Source organism: Salmo trutta, chromosome 33, assembly GCF_901001165.1.
Source record: "Salmo trutta chromosome 33, fSalTru1.1, whole genome shotgun sequence".
Taxonomy (NCBI): Eukaryota; Metazoa; Chordata; class Actinopteri; order Salmoniformes; family Salmonidae; genus Salmo; species Salmo trutta.
In genome coordinates, this window is record NC_042989.1 from 15,577,768 (window position 1) to 15,596,778 (window position 19,011).

General features: G+C 39.9%; 1 protein-coding gene across 1 annotated transcript; it reads right to left on the minus strand.

The window, feature by feature from the left end:
- Window positions 1–5,844: 5,844 nt before the first annotated feature.
- On the minus strand, window positions 5,845–8,377 carry cimip5 (ciliary microtubule inner protein 5). The gene is made up of 3 exons (XM_029729918.1): window positions 7,698–8,377; window positions 6,505–6,544; window positions 5,845–6,365 (listed from the first exon to the last, which is right to left on the minus strand). Exons 1-3 carry the CDS (start codon window positions 7,931–7,933, stop codon window positions 6,174–6,176), a joined length of 468 nt encoding a protein of 155 aa, XP_029585778.1. The 5' UTR covers window positions 7,934–8,377; the 3' UTR covers window positions 5,845–6,173.
- Window positions 8,378–19,011: the final 10,634 nt, after the last annotated feature.

Here is a 19,011-nt window from a genome sequence, read left to right on the forward strand (position 1 = left end):
AGTACCAAACCGTAGACAGCACCCATGAATTCAGCAGTATCATGACAACAAATCATACCAGAACTGTGGACAGAACAGAGACATCAGAAATGAATGTGCAGCAATCCACACTATGTAATGACATGCAATAGCACAGACATTTTCATTCCATGATGTAAACCCAGTCAACTCCTGATAAATGCAATGGTTTGGGACTACGCTAAATCCTATCCAAACTTGTGAAACAAACATCTATAATAAATTCAGATTTGATCCAGTCCGGTCCATCTGTAGACGTTAACATCAAGGCCAGAGTGGACTGACCAAATTTCTACTTTCATGGATGTATGGTGTCAGTCGGCGCTCATTGGGTGAGGATGCTGGTTACAGTAAATGGAAATAGAGGGGGCTCATGGGTATGTGTCGGTAAGAGCTGGGAGAGGTAACATTAAATGGAGCGTGAGAGGGAGGGGTTGTCCAGACTGTTTTAATACTCTTGCTTTTACCACCAGACAACAGAAAGAGAAAAAAAACTGTTAGGCCTATGATCTGAACATAACAGTAGGCCAGTGGAAGGACGGTAGCAGGTGACCCAACTGTGGTTTGTGACTACTATGATTTCCCATTGTAGCCAATTCAGTTGCAGTAATTCCATTACTGATTGTTTTGTAATTCCGTTACCGATTTGGTAACGGAATTACAAGTTTTAATCACTTAATAATTCATAAACAAAATTGATATCAGTAAAATCACTATAACTAATTGGTAGATCTACCATTCCTTGGTACTTTTGTGAATTTTAATTATCCTCATGAGGGAGAGAAATTAGAATATATCTTAATGATATGTGGGTAACGGAACAAGGCAATATTTCTTAAACTTACACAAGGTAAGCAATTTCTCCAAAACAAAATATACTGTCCGTGTTGATATTAGTTGGCAGGGTTCTTTACATCAACGTTATTGTATTTTGATGTAGTTCAGATACTTTTTAAGACTTTTCTGGTAGATGTTTTCTAAGATCTATTTTTCATCTGTTTATCCAGCAATCAAAGCCTTTGCTTATGCCTAATATTTCAGATGGAAAATGGTTGAAAAATGTATCTATGCTTATTTTACTCACAAATATAGACTCTTCGCTTTGATTTGACACCAAATTTCATATCCTCCTGTAATGTTTTACACATTCAAAAATCTCTCAGCCTATCACACAATGTTATGCAAATGAGTTGCTGTATGTGCCACTTGGGGGCTCCCGAGTTGTGCAGCGTTCTAAACCACTGCATCTCAGTGCTAGAGGCGTCACTACAGACCCTGGTTTGATTTCAGGCTGTATCACAACTGGACGTGATTGGGAGTCCCATAGGGCGGCGCACAATTGGCCCAGCGTCGTTAGGGTTTGGCCGGGGTAGGCCGTTATTGTAAATAAGAATTTGTTCTTAACTGACTTGCCTAGTTAAATAAAGGTTAAATGAAATAAATATTCCCTGGGCTGTCCTTAATCTGATGCAGAATGAAATCTGATAAATACGTGCCCTGGCCCCTGCAACAAGGATATTTCATATCAGAGCAGCACTGCGACATGGTACATGTCATCGTGATTGAATGGTTTGGTGTCATTCTTGTGTGAACTTTAGAGGAAGGTCTATTTACTTTCTTCTTACTTGAGGGCTGGCCCACAGATTGACGAGGTCGTTCTTTTTTTGTAGCTAAACTGACCAAGATACACTTCCAACAGCACATAGAACCTCACATAATTCTGCCCCAAAACAATGACAATTTCAACCAGTGGCATATGGGTTTTTTAGGTTAGCGCTGATGCCGCCCTGTGATAAGAAGTGCACACTGTGCCAAATCCAGCGAAGCAAAATATTTATCTTGTCCATTCCCAGCGCTCCTCTCCAGGGTGCTGTTGGAGAGACGCGTCGCTGCAGCGCTCCACCAACATTCCGTCTTTCTGTAGCCTAGAGGCTGGAGATAAAATGTATGAGACAAAAACTTTACATTATGCAGGTTTCTCGGATCAAATAGCCTAACCCAAATGGCGCACAATCAAATAAGAAATGCGCTGAAATGTTAACAAACAACATATCCTAAAAAGAGTACAGGTCAAAGTAAGATGGACAATATCTAATGGACAATCAGGCTACTCAAAACCGCTGTCCAGGACTTTCATCCCATGGGCTAAATTGTCATGATCAGTGGTTTCAAATTTGTACCCATACATTTTTTATGAACTGATCAGAGCGAAAAATAAAATAGTTCTGCATTTCCCGCTGTGTAAACACATTGCAAATAGGCCCAGGATAACTCCTGGTAAAGTTGGGTAGCTGATATTCAAAGCTTAAATAGCCAAATTGATTAGTCACAGGAATTAGGACTAATAAAGCCAATGCAACGGCCTGTTTTACAAAAGGTGGGCCTACCACATGGCATTCATAAAATTCCATTGATGCCAACATAGTAGGCTACACCCCAGACCACAGTAAGCGCGGACCGACGCTGACATCTTTCGGACGTCTTTTTTTGGTCCTGTCCGGATTGGCCCTTTTTGGTGTTTTATAAACAGTAGGCCTACCACATAGATGGGCATTCCTCAAATAAAATTTAAGGCGACACTGTAGGCTATACCTCAGTAAGCATAGACCGACGCTGACGCCTTTTGGGTGTCTTTTTCTTATCCTGTCCAGACTGGGCGTCTTTTTTTTGTGCAGTCTCGACCGGCCTTGATTTCCACGTCCAATGATTTAGACCAAATCTGAACCAATCAAAGACGTCTATGTTTGGTTTAGAATTTGTCCACTCTGGACCAGCCCTGATTTGGCCCAAACATAGACGTCTATAAATTACATATTTACAAATTTCATTCAGAACAATTTTTTGTATTAACTTCAACGTCCAGAAAATATGTATTTTCACCTTTCATTCAGCACCTAAATGGAACTTTACTCCAACGTCTGGAAAATACGTATTTTAGACTCTTTTCAACATCATTTTGCTTATTGGGACTATTTTAGCTTTGATGGGGCAGCAATTTGTTTTCTACAGCAGCAGAACGGCCAGGACCGGCACTGGCAGGAAGTGTATTGCATGTCATGGGTTTGATAAATACAATGTAACTAACTTACGCATGATATTGTGTCGGCTAAACTGTATCCGCAGGCGTTACAATTATCATCACATATAATGAATTTGATTTCTAGCTTAAAATTAACACCGTGCATGCAATACATCAATCAAAAAACAATTACACATTCATAGAACCTAACAGGATAATGTGCAGATATTAGGAGTATACTTTCGGAATGCACTTTTCTGCAAACAAATTCAAACCTACTCCGTTAGCTCCAGCAGAAGACTGTTGAGGTTTCGTTGTAGATTTCGCGCGCATCAAAACAAGTATTTGCGGAAGCTTCAGCACCATGCGCACAAACAGCGTGCTAAAGTTTGCGACATATAGTAGCTGGACTGATTCAATTATTTCATAATTAGACGGAGATCTATCGACCTATGGCTTCTGGGTGACTTGGTAGATCACTCGCGAGTCGCGACTACATAGCGGATTTTACCTAGGGCTGCAAGTAACATCTCCACAAAGGTGCATTCCTAATAAGATTGGTGTTAAGTGAGAAAGAATCCTAAAGATGGTCAAATGGGCATGAAGCCTCTCTCTTCATCTCAGTCTGTTGAACCACCGGGGCCTGCATCTCTGTAGGGCAGAGATGCAGGCCCTGCTGAACAATGTAAAGCAGTCGATGAAACACCTGCAGGGTCAGCTGAATGACATACATGGAAAGTTTATTGAGTTGCAGACTGCTATCTCTCAGATAGTGTCAGATGAGTCTAAGATACTGTAGAATAACTCTATGTAATGATGTTATGGTGAGGATGATGATTGAAATGTTTGGGATGGATTGGTGTGAATTACATTAGATTGAAAGTGGTAGATTTTTCTTGAATGACTGTCTGTATGTGCTCTATACTTCATCCCAGAAGCCAACATTGCTGCACAGACGGAGGTAATCTCAACATCCAATCTCAACATCCCAACAAGCAGCATTTCTGAACAGAGGGAAGAGATCCTACCGAAAGCCGGTGTCCCTGTGAAGAATAGAGACAATCCTCCACAACCACCTCCCATCATCCCCATGGCGGGACGAAAGTGGGAATGGGATGCTGGAGTATGTATTATTCCAAGAGAAGAGGTCATTTAAGCCTTATCTTATAAGAAATTAAATTGCCATTGTAAGAGTGATAATTAGTTGTGATAGATCAAATACCTGCTACTCGTGTGAGTGTATGGCTGTTATATTTTCATGCGTTCTCTAGCTACATAAAACAGGTTTAGCTCTAAGAATCTTTGTGACTGCCGGCAGTCTGGTTGAGAGTATCAGAGCGAGACGCTCCTACCTGTCAGCTAGTGATTGTTCTGTATGGTGACATGAGCAGAGTGGCCTGACTTCTCCCTCTTATTACAGATGTCCTGAGTAGACATGTTGTGCATCCTGCTATGATGTCCATCACCAAGCCAGAACACTCCGAGGCCAACCCTCGAAGCCAGACTGGCAGCCGGGCCAGTGGCTGAGCCTGAGACCCCTGCGGCAAAGAACACACCAAACAATGGTGGCTGGCTCAGCTGATTCTCTGGAGGGGAAAAGAGGTTCATCCGAAAGGAGGCTCATCTACCCGAGGACAAAGACAAATCGGTAAAGAACCTGTTATTTATATTCTATATAGAGACACTAGTGAATTAATCTTTTTCTCTGTGGCTTGATTCACAGTGTTATTATTTTCATCCTCAGATTATCTGGGATCCAACCCAGCACAGATGGGTTGACAAAATTGAGCCCAATGCTGAGGTATACACTTACATTCAATTCAATTTAAAGCAGTGAATGGCCATTGTATTTTAACTGTTAGAATATTACTAATAATTGTAAAATAAGTTGATGTGTTTTACCGAACAAGCCAGTACCACCACCTCCCCCGATGGGAATGAATGGACATCTGGGGAACTCTGGCAGTCTCCCCAAAGGAGTGAGTCCTTAGTCCATGAAAGCAGGTGAATGTTACTTTAGACTACATTAGGCTTAACTCCAAGACTGTACCAGCCAATCAAAGCCTCCAAGCCAGGGACCTGGACTGCGTCCTCCCTCACACTCTACCCTCATTGCGCCTATGGCGTTGCCATTTGAGTCTGCTCAAGATAGCAGGAAGAATCTTGCCCCTGGTATTCTATCCTATAGAGGTATTATTCTGAACAATCCTTCCAAAAATAATCAATTTCATTAACTATGCCTTTACTTTACAGTAACATACAGCATATGGCTGAAGTAACACTGATGTTAACTTTTTGTATTTTTGTCCCACAGGCAATTTTCCCAGAGTGGATTTCTTTATAATTTTTCAGCATTTTCAAAGAATAAGACAAATATTTAGAAAATAAAAATATTATTTGGCGATTGCCAAATTAGTTCTTAGTTAAAAGACTCAAGCATTTCCTTCTCTCTGTCATTTCATCATGTTCACATAGCTTTGATATGTTCATCACTTACAAGCCCATTGATAATGAAATTAATCATGTGTGTAGCTCCAGTTATGCCTTAATGCCAAATAAATGGGGAAAATTGCACCATCTAATTTCATTATTAATATTTCCTATGCATTCTTTTGTGGTTGAGGCACATAGCTGGATGATCTACACAACATATGGCAAGAGCCAATGACTCGCTATGATAAATTCTGAGGTCAACTTCAACTGGGTGAGTTCCCATGAGCTTGAAAGTATTCACTATGAAAATACTGCTTTTTTGTGTATCATTGAATAGGCTATGCTTCAGTTAGTTCACACAATAATATACATAGTACAATATACAGTACTTCTTTATTGAGAAATGTAACAAAAATGGCATCATTTTCTGAGTTAAGTAGAGTCTCAACTAGATCTATTGGCAATGTGTAAACTCTTCACAGGTCAAACACATGAGCAGCTATCAGTTAAAATAGATTTCTTGAAAATGTAAAGCAAGCCTCCAAAGAATATGAGTAAAACCTCAATTCAAGGAACATATCAATTCAGCCATCACCAGCTACATGAACACGAGCTACACCTTTAAAATGGAACTGATATGCTCTCTTTTGGAAGGCGAGATTGATAGTGGACATTCTTGGGTGAGTCTTATTCCCTGCTAATGCTAGCAAGGCTGCATATCTGGACCCGGCTTGCACTTGCTATAGCTTCCAATTAACAGCTTATCCATTCTCATCAGCTCCCTGCCCAGTGGTGTGCACACACGACTCCCAAACATCTGGTTGGTGGTGTTGGGGATATGGTCAGAAAACACTGGCACATAGTTTGGTAAAGGGCTCTCTGCCCTGTGGTTACCCTGTGTGGACAAGTGGGCACAAAGTTTAGGGTCATACCAACTTTAGATCAGGATAATGCAGCATTGATATCAACAAGAGATTGTGTTAAAATAAAACAGTTGACTATTTAATGAGATAACAAATTGGCAAATAATTTACCAGCTGATCATAGTTCTTGAGAAAACTCCAATTCTTCTGCCTGTGGATCAAAACACAATTATGATTGTAGGCCTACATGGTTGCCTGTACCAGGGGAGAACGACTGCCCCCTGTCATTGAAGTCACGGAACCTCAAGGCCGACCGCGGTACTGCATGCATTGTTAGCAGAAAACAGGATCCCCCATTATAGTGGATGGAAAAAATGTAAATCTTCCTGTAAATAAAATAACATTAAAAAAATGTTATTTAACTAGGCAAGTCAGTTAAGAACAAATTCTTATTTACAATGACTGCCTACCAGGGAACAGTAGGTTAACGGTCATGTTCAGAACGACATATTTTCACCTTGTCAGCTCGGGGATTCGATCCAGCAACCTTTCAGTTACTTGCCCAACGCGCTAACCTCTAGGCTACTGTTGGCTATCTTCCGACAATCATAGTACCAATAATTCCTTGTAATATACCGGAGGTATGTCCTTGAACCGATTATTTTAAAATCGCACGAGAATAAGTTACAAGGATCATTTATATAGTTGTTCATGGCAGCCTGAAGTACCCAGGTCAGCCTTCAAATTGAGTTACTCAATGAGAAGGGGCAGCACTGAGCTAGCCTGCAACATCACTTCCTGGAATAGATCAGTCTGTACATGTTATGTGACCATGTTATGTCTCCCTGAGACACCATCTTAACCTACTTCAGTTGGGTTTCCACTACATAGTACAGCGACAAAGTCAAAATTGTCTGAATCGTAAAAATTCTGTTTTTTATTTTATTTTTGGTCTTATTTTAAGGTTAGGCATAATGTTATCAGATTTGGGTTCAATGCGCTATTGAGTCTTCACATAGGAATGATTGGTGTCACGTGATCTAAAGCTTTGTCCATTCATATACAGTCATTGGTATATACCCTTAAAACGCAGTTGTGTCATGGGTCTACGGCCTACCTCCCTAATGAAAGGACTACATTTATTTCATTAGGTACCAAATAGCAGGCAGCATTTGTACGTTTAATTCTTCAATAATAAATGTAAAACATAGGCTGTATCATGAATTGGAATGAAATGCCTACAACAGTGAAGATTTCGGGTTCAGATTGGGCTACCTGTATGAAATTTGCACTAATGATAGACTGGTAAAAAAACGATAAGGTGGGAAATAATTAATGCTGTGCATTCTCAAAGCAGCCATTACCATTCTTTCACTCCATTCCTCTCTGCGCGCACGAACTCGCGCCAGACTTGATCCTGTTTGACTGGGTCGCGAGAGTCGGGGTTCTCCCAAGGACTCTCTCCGCCGCGGGTGTTTCGAGTCCTGTCCGGCGGAAGTTTGCACACAGAGACCGAGGACGGTGATATCAAAGAGACGTTAGGTGGGTCTGGCAATCGGTAGCCTGCTGAAGTTGCGCGTTTGCTGCCTTTCGTATCCATTCTAACTTTACAAAGACAAATTGTATCAATTTAGAACTGAGTGCGGATGTGCCCCCAATCACTACTGCCTTGTAGACGGCTTTTGTCTCTAGGTCAGGGCTCAGCTTTCTATTGTTTACTTCTCCGTCTCCCCGGGAGACAGTAGGGTAATTCAGCTCTATTCATTTGCCCAATCATTGGTTTCCACAGCTATACCATTACAGTCTATACGGGACAGAAGATAAGGCCTACCGATGCCTATTCAAAGCCCAGTTCCCGAGACAAAATCAAATATAATTTTTCTATGCGCGGCAATAATAAATCCGTGCTGTCAATGCAGCAATGTAGGCCTGTGTTGTGTGCTGGGAGATAGATCTGCAATACAAGATTGTTGCACTTAAGCTTTTAGTTATTATCATGGAATTATATCAGCAGAATAGCCTATTATAGATCTTGAGAATGTTAACACGGAATAAAAAATAATATATATATATATATATATATATATATATATATATATATATATATATATATATATATATATATATATAAATTGCACTCAATAGGATGTCAGCCAGGATTATAGGCTAAGGAAATTGTTGACATGACATGGCCTGTAAACATGAGTGTACAAAACATTAGGAACACCTTCCTAATATTGAGTTGCACCCCATTTTGTCCTCAGAACAGCCTCAATTTGTCAGAGCATGGACTCAACAAGGTGTCAAAAGCATTCCACAGGGATGCTGGCTCATGTTGGCTGGGTGTCCTTTGGGTGGTAGACCATTCTTGATACACATTGGACACTGTTGAGCGTGAAAAACCCAGCAGCGTTGCAGTTCTTGACACACTCAAACCCAGGGCTGCCAACTTTTGTAGTAAGAAAGCTTGGAGTGAGATTTTAATTTCATTGACCCCTGAATCAACCCCAGGAACTTTTTACTGTTTTAAAGCTAATTTCCTGCAATTCTACGTACAGTATTTTGACATGGCCTTAGGCCTATAGATCCACTCTAATCTTGAGGGGTGTTTCTTTAAAACACGCATCCAATACCCTTGACCCCTTACATAACTAGACCAATCATTTGCTTCAATGTGCCGCGGTTCACAGTGCTGTGGCAGGACAATACAGTATACAGTGAACTAATTAGAAAAATAAAAGTAGTTATTTTCAGTGCGTGAGATACAAGAGGTGTGGCGAGTGAGAGTGAGAAGAAGGTCAAATGCGTGTTTAACGGTCAATGCGTGAGAGTTGACTAGCACAGACCTACAACCTACCTTGCCCTGTTCCAAGGCACTTAAATCTTTTGTCTTGCCCATTCACCCTCTGAATGACACACATACACAATCCATGTCTCAAGACTTAAAAACCCTTCTTTAACCTGTCTCCTCCCCTTCATTTACACTGATTGAAGTGGAATTACAAATGACATCAACAATATGTCATGGCAAGAGCAGGTGTTCCTAATGTTTTGTGCAGTCAGTGTAATTGTTCACTTAAGAATTGATCATTGGAAAATACATCCACCAGATGGCACCATAATGTAACTCCAGCTGACTTGCTCTGGCATTTGAAGATGAAGCATTTTTTATGGACAGGTTCAGTGGTGTAGTAGAAGGGTATAGCAGTTATAAGCCTAAACCCACTTTTTTTGTGGGAATTGTGTATACTCACTTCTTAATCGCCACAATGCGTATTAAAGTAGTGTACTGGCGGTACAGTACATTCGGAAAGTATTCAGACCCCTTGACTTTTTCCATATTTTGTTACTTTACAGCCTTATTCTAAAATTGATGAAATAGTTTTTTCCCTCATCAATCTACACACAATACCCCATAATGACAAAGCAAAAACATGTTTTTAGAAATGTTAGCAAATTTATTAGAAATAAAAAATTAAAATATAAATTTACGTAAGTATTCAGATCCTTTACTTCGTACTTTGTTGAAGCACCTTTAGCAGCGATTACAGCCTCATGTCTTCTTGGGTATGATGCTACAAGCTTGGCACGCCTGTATTCGGGGAATTTCTCCCATTCTTCTCTGCAGATCCTCTCAAGCTCTGTCAAGTTAGATGGGGAGCATCACTGCACAGCTATTTTCAGGTTTCTCCAGAGATGTTAGATTGGCTTCAAGTCCAGGCTCTGACTGGGCCACTCAAGGACATTCAGAGACTTGAAGCCACTCCTGCGTTGTCTTGGCTGTGTGCTTAGAGTTGTTGTCCTGTTGGAAGGTGAACATTCGAACCAGTCTGAGGTCCTGAGCGGTCTGGAGCAGATTTTCATCAAAGATCTCTATGTACTTTAGTCAGGATCGAGGGAAAGAGCAGTCTCCCTGTCCCTGCCGCTGAAAAATATCCCCACAGCATGATGCTGCCACCAGCATTCAGGTTTCCTCCAGCTGTGACACTTGGCATTCAGGACAAAGAGTTCAATCTTGTTTCATCAAACCAGAGAATCTTGTTCCTCATGTTCTGAGAGTCCTTTAGGTGCCTTTTGGCAAACTCTAAGCGAGCTGCCATGTGCCTTTTACTGAGGAATGGCTTCCGTCTGGCCACTCTACCATAAAGGCCTGATTGGTGGAGTGTTGCAGAGATGGTAGTCCTTCTGGAAGGTTCTCCCCAGAGGAAGTCTGGAGCTCTGTCAGAGTGACCATCAGGTTCTTGGTCACCTCCCTGACCAAGGCCCTTCTCCCCTGATTGCTCAGTTTGCCCGGGCGGCCAGCTCTAGGAAGAGTTTTCTTCAATATAAGAATGGGTTCTTGGGGACCTTCAATGCTGCAGAAATGTTTTGGTACCCTTCCCCAGATCTGTGCCTCGACACAATCCTGTCTCTGAGTGCTATGGACAATTCCTTTGACCTCATGGTTTGGTTTCTGCTCTGACATGCACTGTCAACTGTGGGACCTCATATAGACATGTGTGTGCCTTTCCATATCATGTTCAATCAATTCAATTTACCACAGTTGGACCATTTTTTATAAAAACCTGTTTTCACTTTGTCATTATTGGGTATTGTGTGTAGATTGATGAGGAAAACATCTATTTAATACATTTTAGAATAAGGCTGTAACGTAACAACATTTTGAAAAAGTCAAGAGGTCTGAATACTTTCTGAATGCACTGTATATGACAAATCAATTAATAAGGCTGATGGATCAGATCAGAATGTTTAGCTTAAAAATCTTCCAAAATACAATTTGTGGGAAAACACTGTTCTAAAATGAGGGGAGATCTAAAGGGCAGGGGAGATCTAAAGATGCAACAACTACCATGGGCTGGTAATATCACTAGGATAATAGCTTTGGCTGCTGGCTGCTAGACAATTAAATAAAGTTTATTTGAAAACCAATAGAACAGGAGAGCGCTCATGTGGTTATCACGCTCATGTCACCAGCAGTAGCTAACATGGCCATTTTTGTCTCTCACATGATTTTATTTCAAGTAGGATAGCAGCCTACACAATAAATAACTTATATTGATAACCAACTCACCTTGATACATAGGGCCTACAGTGAGGGAAAAAAGTATTTGATCCCCTGCTGATTTTGTACATTTGCCCACTGACAAAGAAATGATCAGTCTATAATTTTAATGGTAGGTTTATTTGAACATTGAGAGACAGAATAACAACAAAAAAATCCAGAAAAACGCATGTCAAAAATGTTAACAATTTATTTGCATTTTAATGAGGGAAATAAATATTTGACCCCTCTGCAAAACATGACTTAGTACTTGGCAAAACCCTTGTTGGCAATAACAGAGGTCAGACGTTTCTTGTAGTTGGCCACCAGGTTTGCACACCCCCGGCCCTGTCCGGGGGTATCATCGGATGGGGCCACAGTGTTTCCTGACCCCTCCTGTCTCAGCCTCCAGTATTTATGCTGCAGTAGTTTATGTGTCGGGGGGCTAGGGTCAGTCTGTTATATCTGGAGTATTTCTCCTGTCTTATCCGGTGTCCTGTGTTTATTTAAGTATTCTCTCTCTAATTCTCTCTTTCTTTCTTTCTCTCTCTCGGAGGACCTGAGCACTAGGACCATGCCTCAGGACTACCTGGCATGATGACTCCTTGCTGTCCCCAGTCCACCTGGCCGTGCCGCTGCCCCAGTTTCAACTGTTCTGCCTGCGGCTATGGAACCCTGACCTGTTCACCAGACATGCTACCTGTCCCAGACCTGCTGTTTTCAACTCTCTAGAGACAGCAGGAGCGGTATAGATACTCTCAATGATCGGCTATGAAAAGCCAACTGACGTTTACTCCTGAGGTGCTGACCTGTTGCACCCTCGACAACTACTATGATTATTATTATTTGGCCATGCTGGTCATTTATAAACATTTGAACATCTTGGCCGTGTTCTGTTATAATCTCCACCCGGCACAGCCAGAAGAGGACTGGCCACCCCTCATAGCCTGGTTCCTCTCTAGGTTTCTTCCTAGGTTTTGGCCTTTCTAGGGAGTTTTTCCTAGCCACCGTGCTTCTACACCTGCATTGCTTGCTGTTTGGGGTTTTAGGCTGGGTTTCTGTACAGCACTTTGAGATATCAGCTGATCTAAGAAGGGCTATATAAATACATTTGATTTGATTTGATATTTGTCAAGATCACACTAGTCAGTATTATATTAGCCTATCAGCAGTCAGTATTCCCGGGAAAAGACCCCAGCATGAGCACAGGGTTGTAACTAGATGGAGTACAGCTACGACCAGAAGTTACTTTTCGTAGCACGTTAGGAGAGCAGTTTAGCTATCTCTAACTCTTTTCCTAACCTTAACCGAATTCTCCTAACCTGCCACGTTAATTGTCCTAACCTGCTGCGTAAGTTCTCCTAACCTGCTACGAGAAAGTCATTTCCGGTCATAGCTGTATTCCACCTAGTCAGAACCCGAGCATGGCAGATGTCAGAAACATGCTTTCACCATCCTGACGAGCATTTCATGTTATCCCTCCATCAACTCTTCCTCCTGTAGTCACAATACATTTGCTGTTCTGATGTTTTATTGTGCGTGCATCTAAAAGTAACTGCCTTAAGATGTTTATGGCTTGTTTTCTGAGATCAAGATTGCCTATTGTTGTTTGTAATTACCATTTATATTGAGCTTGTTAGCTAGCGCACACTCCTGCTAGTGTGAGCGCTAGCATTAGCATTTATCATTTATCATTCAGAATGCATTGGTACTTTATTTAGCCTGCCAACCAGCGATTAGCCGTTTGTTAGCATTTATCTTTCGTGGTGCTAGACTTTTTTCTATTATCTGAGTACATTGGGTAAAGCCACAAGAAATCAATCACTTTTTGACAGCACCCCTTTTGATTTGAATGAAACCTTCCATACATACACTACCGTTCAAAAGTTTGGGGTAACTTAAAAATGTCCTTGTTTTTTAAAGAAAAGCACATTTTTTGTCCATTAAAATAACATCAAATTGATCAGAAACAGTGAGGACATTGTTAATGTTGTAAATTACTATTGTAGCTGGAAACGGCTGATTTTTTTCTATCTACATAGGCGTACAGAGGCCCATTATCAGCAACCATCACTCCTGTGTTCCAATGGCACGTTGTGTTAGCTAATCCAAGTTTATCATTTTAAAATTCTAATTGAGCATTAGAAAACCCTTTTGCAATTATGTTAGCACAGCTGAAAACTGTTGTGCTGATAAGGGAAGCAATAAAACTGGCCTTCTTTAGACTAGTTGAGTATCTGGAGCATCTGCATTTGTGGGTTCGATTACAGGCTAAAAATGTCCAGAAACAAATAACTTTCTTCTGAAACTCATCAGTCTATTCTTGTTCTGAGAAATGAAGGCTATTCCATGCGAGAAATTGCCAAGAAACTGAAGATCTCGTACAACGCTGTGTACTACTCCCTTCACAGAACAGCGCAAACTGGCTCTAATCGGAATAGAAAGAGGAGTGGGAGGCCCCGGTGCACAACTGAGCAAGAGGACAAGTACAATAGAGTGTCTAGTTTGAGAAACAGATGCCACACAAGTCCTTAACTGGCAGCTTCATTAAATAGTACCCGCAAAACACCAGTCTCAACGTCAACAGTGCAGAGGCAACTCCGGGATACTGGCCTTCTAGGCAGAGTTCCTCTGTCCAGTGTCTGTGTTCTTTTGCCCATCTTAATATTTTATTTTTATTGGCCAGTCTGAGATATGGCTTTTTCTTTGCAACTCTGCCTAGAAGGCCAGCATCCCGGAGTCGCCTCTTCACTGTTGACGTTGGGCATTGGAACACAGGAGTGATGGTTGCTGATAACAGGCCTTTGTACACCTATATAGATATTCCATAAAAAATCAGCCGTTTCCAGTGACAATAGTCATTTACAACATTAACAATGTCTACACTGTATTTCTGATCAATTTGATGTTATTTTAATGGGGGAAAAAATAGCTTTTCTTTCAAAAACAAGGACATTTCTAAGTGACCCCAAACTTTTGAACGGTAGTGTATCTTCTAGAGTTTAATTCGGGAGATGGTAACTCGTTAAACAACTTCTTCCGTGGTGCCCCAAATTCCTAATGAGTTAATTGTTACCTGATTAATTTAATCAGGTAACAATTAAACATATTTAGTGGATTAAATAAATAACAGTCATCAGATGAATGAAAGTCAAGTCACGACACAGTGTCAACGTTTTTGATCACTGTGCTTGATGTTCCTTTATAAGATGGCATGGCGTCATACCATGGGTTGTTATGAACAGAATGATCCTATGTTTGTTTTACTGTGAAGACACGTGACTCTATTCATGACTATTTTATGCACAGCAAAATTTTGATCTGCTCGTCTGAATTGCCTTGTGAAAGCCGAACACTGTAAGATCATATTTTGTAACTCATCTACCATGTTGGCAATAGAACACGCTTTCCAATGATGCCCAACTGATCAGATTGCGATTTATAATTGGCCATTTTTAGAATGCATAAACAACAACAGTAATTGTGTAAAGGCAGGGATGCAGGGCTGTGTTCCAAAGAAAACTACAAGTCTTCTTGCTTCCTCAACTGCACAGCTAGGAGAGCTCAAAATAGCACCTTATAAGCATCATTGATGATATATGAGTGATTAAGTATGGGAACATTTATTTGCTCAGTCAAAAACCTAACCTTTGGAATGACTTTGATAGCAACAGTGTATCTATTTAGTTTTTAACTGGAGCTCTCTCAACAATAATTTTCATGATAGCACCTTTGTAATAGTCAGTGAAAATGTCATAGCTAAGCTAAAACCAAAGGGTAGCTGTAGGTAGATCAATTCTCCAGTAGGTGCTGCCAGCCTATAGTATTTTTTTCTTCTGCTAGTGGATATAACTTTGAAGATCTGATATTTTAAAGGTACAAATTAAACATATGTTATACAAGATTTGTCTATGTTTAAATTTGGTTACCACGCTGACATAATCCTATGGTTGAAATATCAACCTCAAAAATGCAGTTTACATTGATGACTTTTTAAAAATCTAATGTTTTTTCCATATCGATTCCACGCCACAATACCTTAACAAATTACATTGAAAGAACGTTGATTATTCAACCAGTCTGTGCTCAGTGGGTTGTAAGTATAATAAAAGAGGATAACAAAGCCTAAAAGCACAAAACAAACAGACGGTATAATTATGCAGGCCATTAACCCCGTACACTCGTGCCAATTGGCCTATATGGATGGGGCTAAATTAAAATGTTTCTTACAGAAATATATGGAAAGCATATGCATAACCATGGTAGCAATCAAAAGGGAACAGTTTGGAGATTATGGGATAATTATTATACTAAAGGTGAGGACAAAACAGTTAATCTGACACAAGATTGAATCCAAATATTACACTGTTGATTTTATGTGCATTTTACGGTTTTACTGTACTTTTCGCCACATTTGTTGATAACGAAATCTGAAAATGATAAGAACATTAATGGAACATAAGATAAAATAATTACCAAGGTTTGAGTGAGAGTTCCAACTGTTGTCTCCAAGTGGCCATGCACCTCCCCAAAGTACATATTTTCTTTAGGAATGTAGTGGAGTAAAAGTAAAAGTTGTCAAAAATATAAATAGTTAAGTAATGTACAGATATCCCAAAAAACGACTTAAGTAGTATAAAGCATTTTTACTTAAGTACTTTACATCACTAATTTTAATAACTCAAAGAAAAGTCTTCAACTATAAGGTTAGGCCTATATATAATTTGCAAAGTTATCAACAGCTATTGTTTCAATTCAACCCAGAATTCAAAAAAATGTATACAATACATAGGCCTAGGCTTTTAAGCTCTGGTTGACTTCAAATGTAATGATATTTAGTGATATTGAATTGTGTTTGGTTGTCAATGCAATCAAATATCAACATTTGAAAGAGATGTATCTTCTGCTTGGATAGTTCCATCTGTGGCACTGACTTAGTCTGGCTTTAATTCCAGTTTGTCAACAAATTAATAATTGATATGTTTCATTCACCTCTCCATCTCAACCAAAAATCTAAGTTAAAAAATGGAACTAAATAAAATCAAACTTTAATGTGCATTTTAAGTTTGATGTGAATTTAAACTTGTTTTTTTACTTTGAGGTGGAGACGTGAATGCAACATATCAATTATTCATTTGTAGGCACAGATGAAACTATCCAAGCAGTAGATACATTTAATTTTAAATGTTGATATTTGGTTGCGTTGTCAACCAAACACCATTAATTAAACATTACTTTTGTAATACAGTAAATAGCCTAAAGTTAAGGCAATCTTACAAACTAATGTAACATTCAACCTTAAAATGAGTAGCACATCCATGGCCACATAATGAGGCTATTGTACCTATACATTTCTTCTTATGTAATCATAAAGCGTGCATGTACAAGATAGCCTGCATAATTCGTCGCAGGTCTGTGGAGATCTTCATAATTGTGCAAAATCTCGAACTACATTGATCAGTTGTATTTTTTATGTAATCTCAACTGCAATCCAGATCATTTGGTTCTGCTATTAGATGAAGCACAGTGATGATAACACATTAATCTGTTGTATAAATAAACAAAATATCTGACATTGTATTCCCATTTAAAGTTTTCTGTGCTTTTAAATGGTTGAAAGCGCATTAATAGACATTTGAGTGACAACTAAACCAAAGATCTGACATTGTTTTTCCATTGGAATATGTTTTTGTTTTTAGATGGTTGAAAGCTTTGTGATAAGACTTTTGAAATTCAACTAACCTTTGGATGTCTTTTTGAGTGGGTGAATATAGGTTGCAATCTCACTGATCAACGTCTCATCCAAATACTACCCAATTTTCCATATTGAAATGAAATGGTGTGCCCAGTTGAAATTGTTAATTAAACACCCTATTTGAAATGACCGAATGTAAGGAGAATACACCAATACAAAGGATGTTATAAATGTATTTATTTGCATAAAGCGAGGATAATGTCATTTGTAGATGTCCCTTTTCCTTGTATGTACCTATCTCCAGGCAAAAGGGACGCCAGACAGCAAGCATCACATTATCCAAAAAATAGAAAACTATGAATCCCTATAGCCACATGACTGGGTATTGTTTTGTGTGTCTTTAATTAATGGCTTAGAGGTCTGCCAATACAGTAGCCTTCTAAGACCAACTTTGAACAGGCTCTGTTACAGTTAGTAATCCATATGGGATAACCTTGGAGTCTATTTTTCACACAAGCAATAATCAGCAGAGTGGAACACACTACAGGCCCAGTCAAATGCAGTGTGTGTAGGAAGGATAGCCTTGTGTCCTTCATTTACACCACAGGGGCACTTGGGGACCAGATATCCAATCTCTCAAGTCATTTTCCTCTTGTGTTTCTCTGAAGTTAATCCTTATGGTGTTATCATTCCTTTGCCAGGGACAGTGTCAGCCAGAAAAGAGCTCACAAACCATGAGGGCGCTCTGGCCAGCTCAGAAAATAGAAGAACAAAGAGATGTGTGGTTATGAAAGAAGGAGAGCAGCAAAGTAGCCTAATCCATGAATTAGATATCTAAGAGGGGAGGGGGGCCTCGGGCCTTTGAAATTATGTGTTGACAGAACATTAATTATAATTGACTTGAACAAACTTCACGGGTAACATTTTGATCATGCAAAAAGCGCTGCTGTTGTCAACCATGTCCCTTCTTCCCAGTGGCGATTTTAGCATGTAAATCTTGGTGGGGCAAACAACAACAAAAAATTGGGGGATGCATGCCAGCAAAGCCACAACACAACACAACACTGCCCACAAACTGTTATGGCCTACATAAAGCTGTTCCAACAACAGAGTCCCAACAGCAGTCACTGCTACACCTGGCTATCAGCAGAGCCTTGTCTGGCAGTGAAACAGTTCATTCAGTTTCATTTACTGCCTTTTAAAAAAACATAGCTGATATGGCTGACTTGCTTAAACAAATGGTGTTTCTACTGACAACTGAGATGTACAAACTATGGCATATGGGGATGACAAGCAGATAAGAGGCAATCCGTTATTTCGATTAAGACATTAATGAGTGAGCTAGGACAGACGTAGTCAATATAATTATTTGTTCAGTACTTTTGAAATGTACAGTGACAGAATTCAGAACATGAGCTGTTCTTACAGGATTCTCCCTGTACTCCAAGTCAGAAACATAGGATAACTAATGGGGGCATATAAGCAGACAATGAAAGCTCTTACAATATTTGATGACATTTCTCTAAAACGGGCTATAGGCTACATGTGCACCACCAAGTCAGAACATTAGGCTAAGTTATGAGGGAAAAAGGGAACAAATTGTTAGGGTGAGGCTTATGGGCTACTAACAGCTTACTACACAACATACACTTAGTATTACTTTCTTAACTACAGTATACATATCTCCCTGTCATATTACATAATTTATGCAGCAACATACACAACATTTTTGGACTCACCTTGTGCTGTACTCACTTGAACAAGAAGTTGGCGCGGCGGTCCTTCATTGAGACATTTTGTCATCAAACTTTGTCGTCAAAGTCTGTCACTCTCTGGATTTATGGTGCTTTCAAAACAACTGGGACAAGGTTGAATCATGATGTCAGGGATCTTCAGGTCGAAGCTCTAGGAAGAGGCCTGAGTTCCCGACTTGGAATTCTGA

Coding starts and splice junctions, on each gene's coding strand:
- cimip5 (XM_029729918.1), bottom strand. CDS start 7,933: ATGGATACGAAAGGCAGCAAACGCGCAACTTCAGCAGGCTACCGATTG. Junction 6,545..7,697: donor AGGAATGGAGTGAAAGAATG/GTAATGGCTGCT, acceptor TTTGATCCACAG/GCAGAAGAATTGGAGTTTTC. Junction 6,366..6,504: donor TCAAGAACTATGATCAGCTG/GTAAATTATTTG, acceptor TTGTCCACACAG/GGTAACCACAGGGCAGAGAG.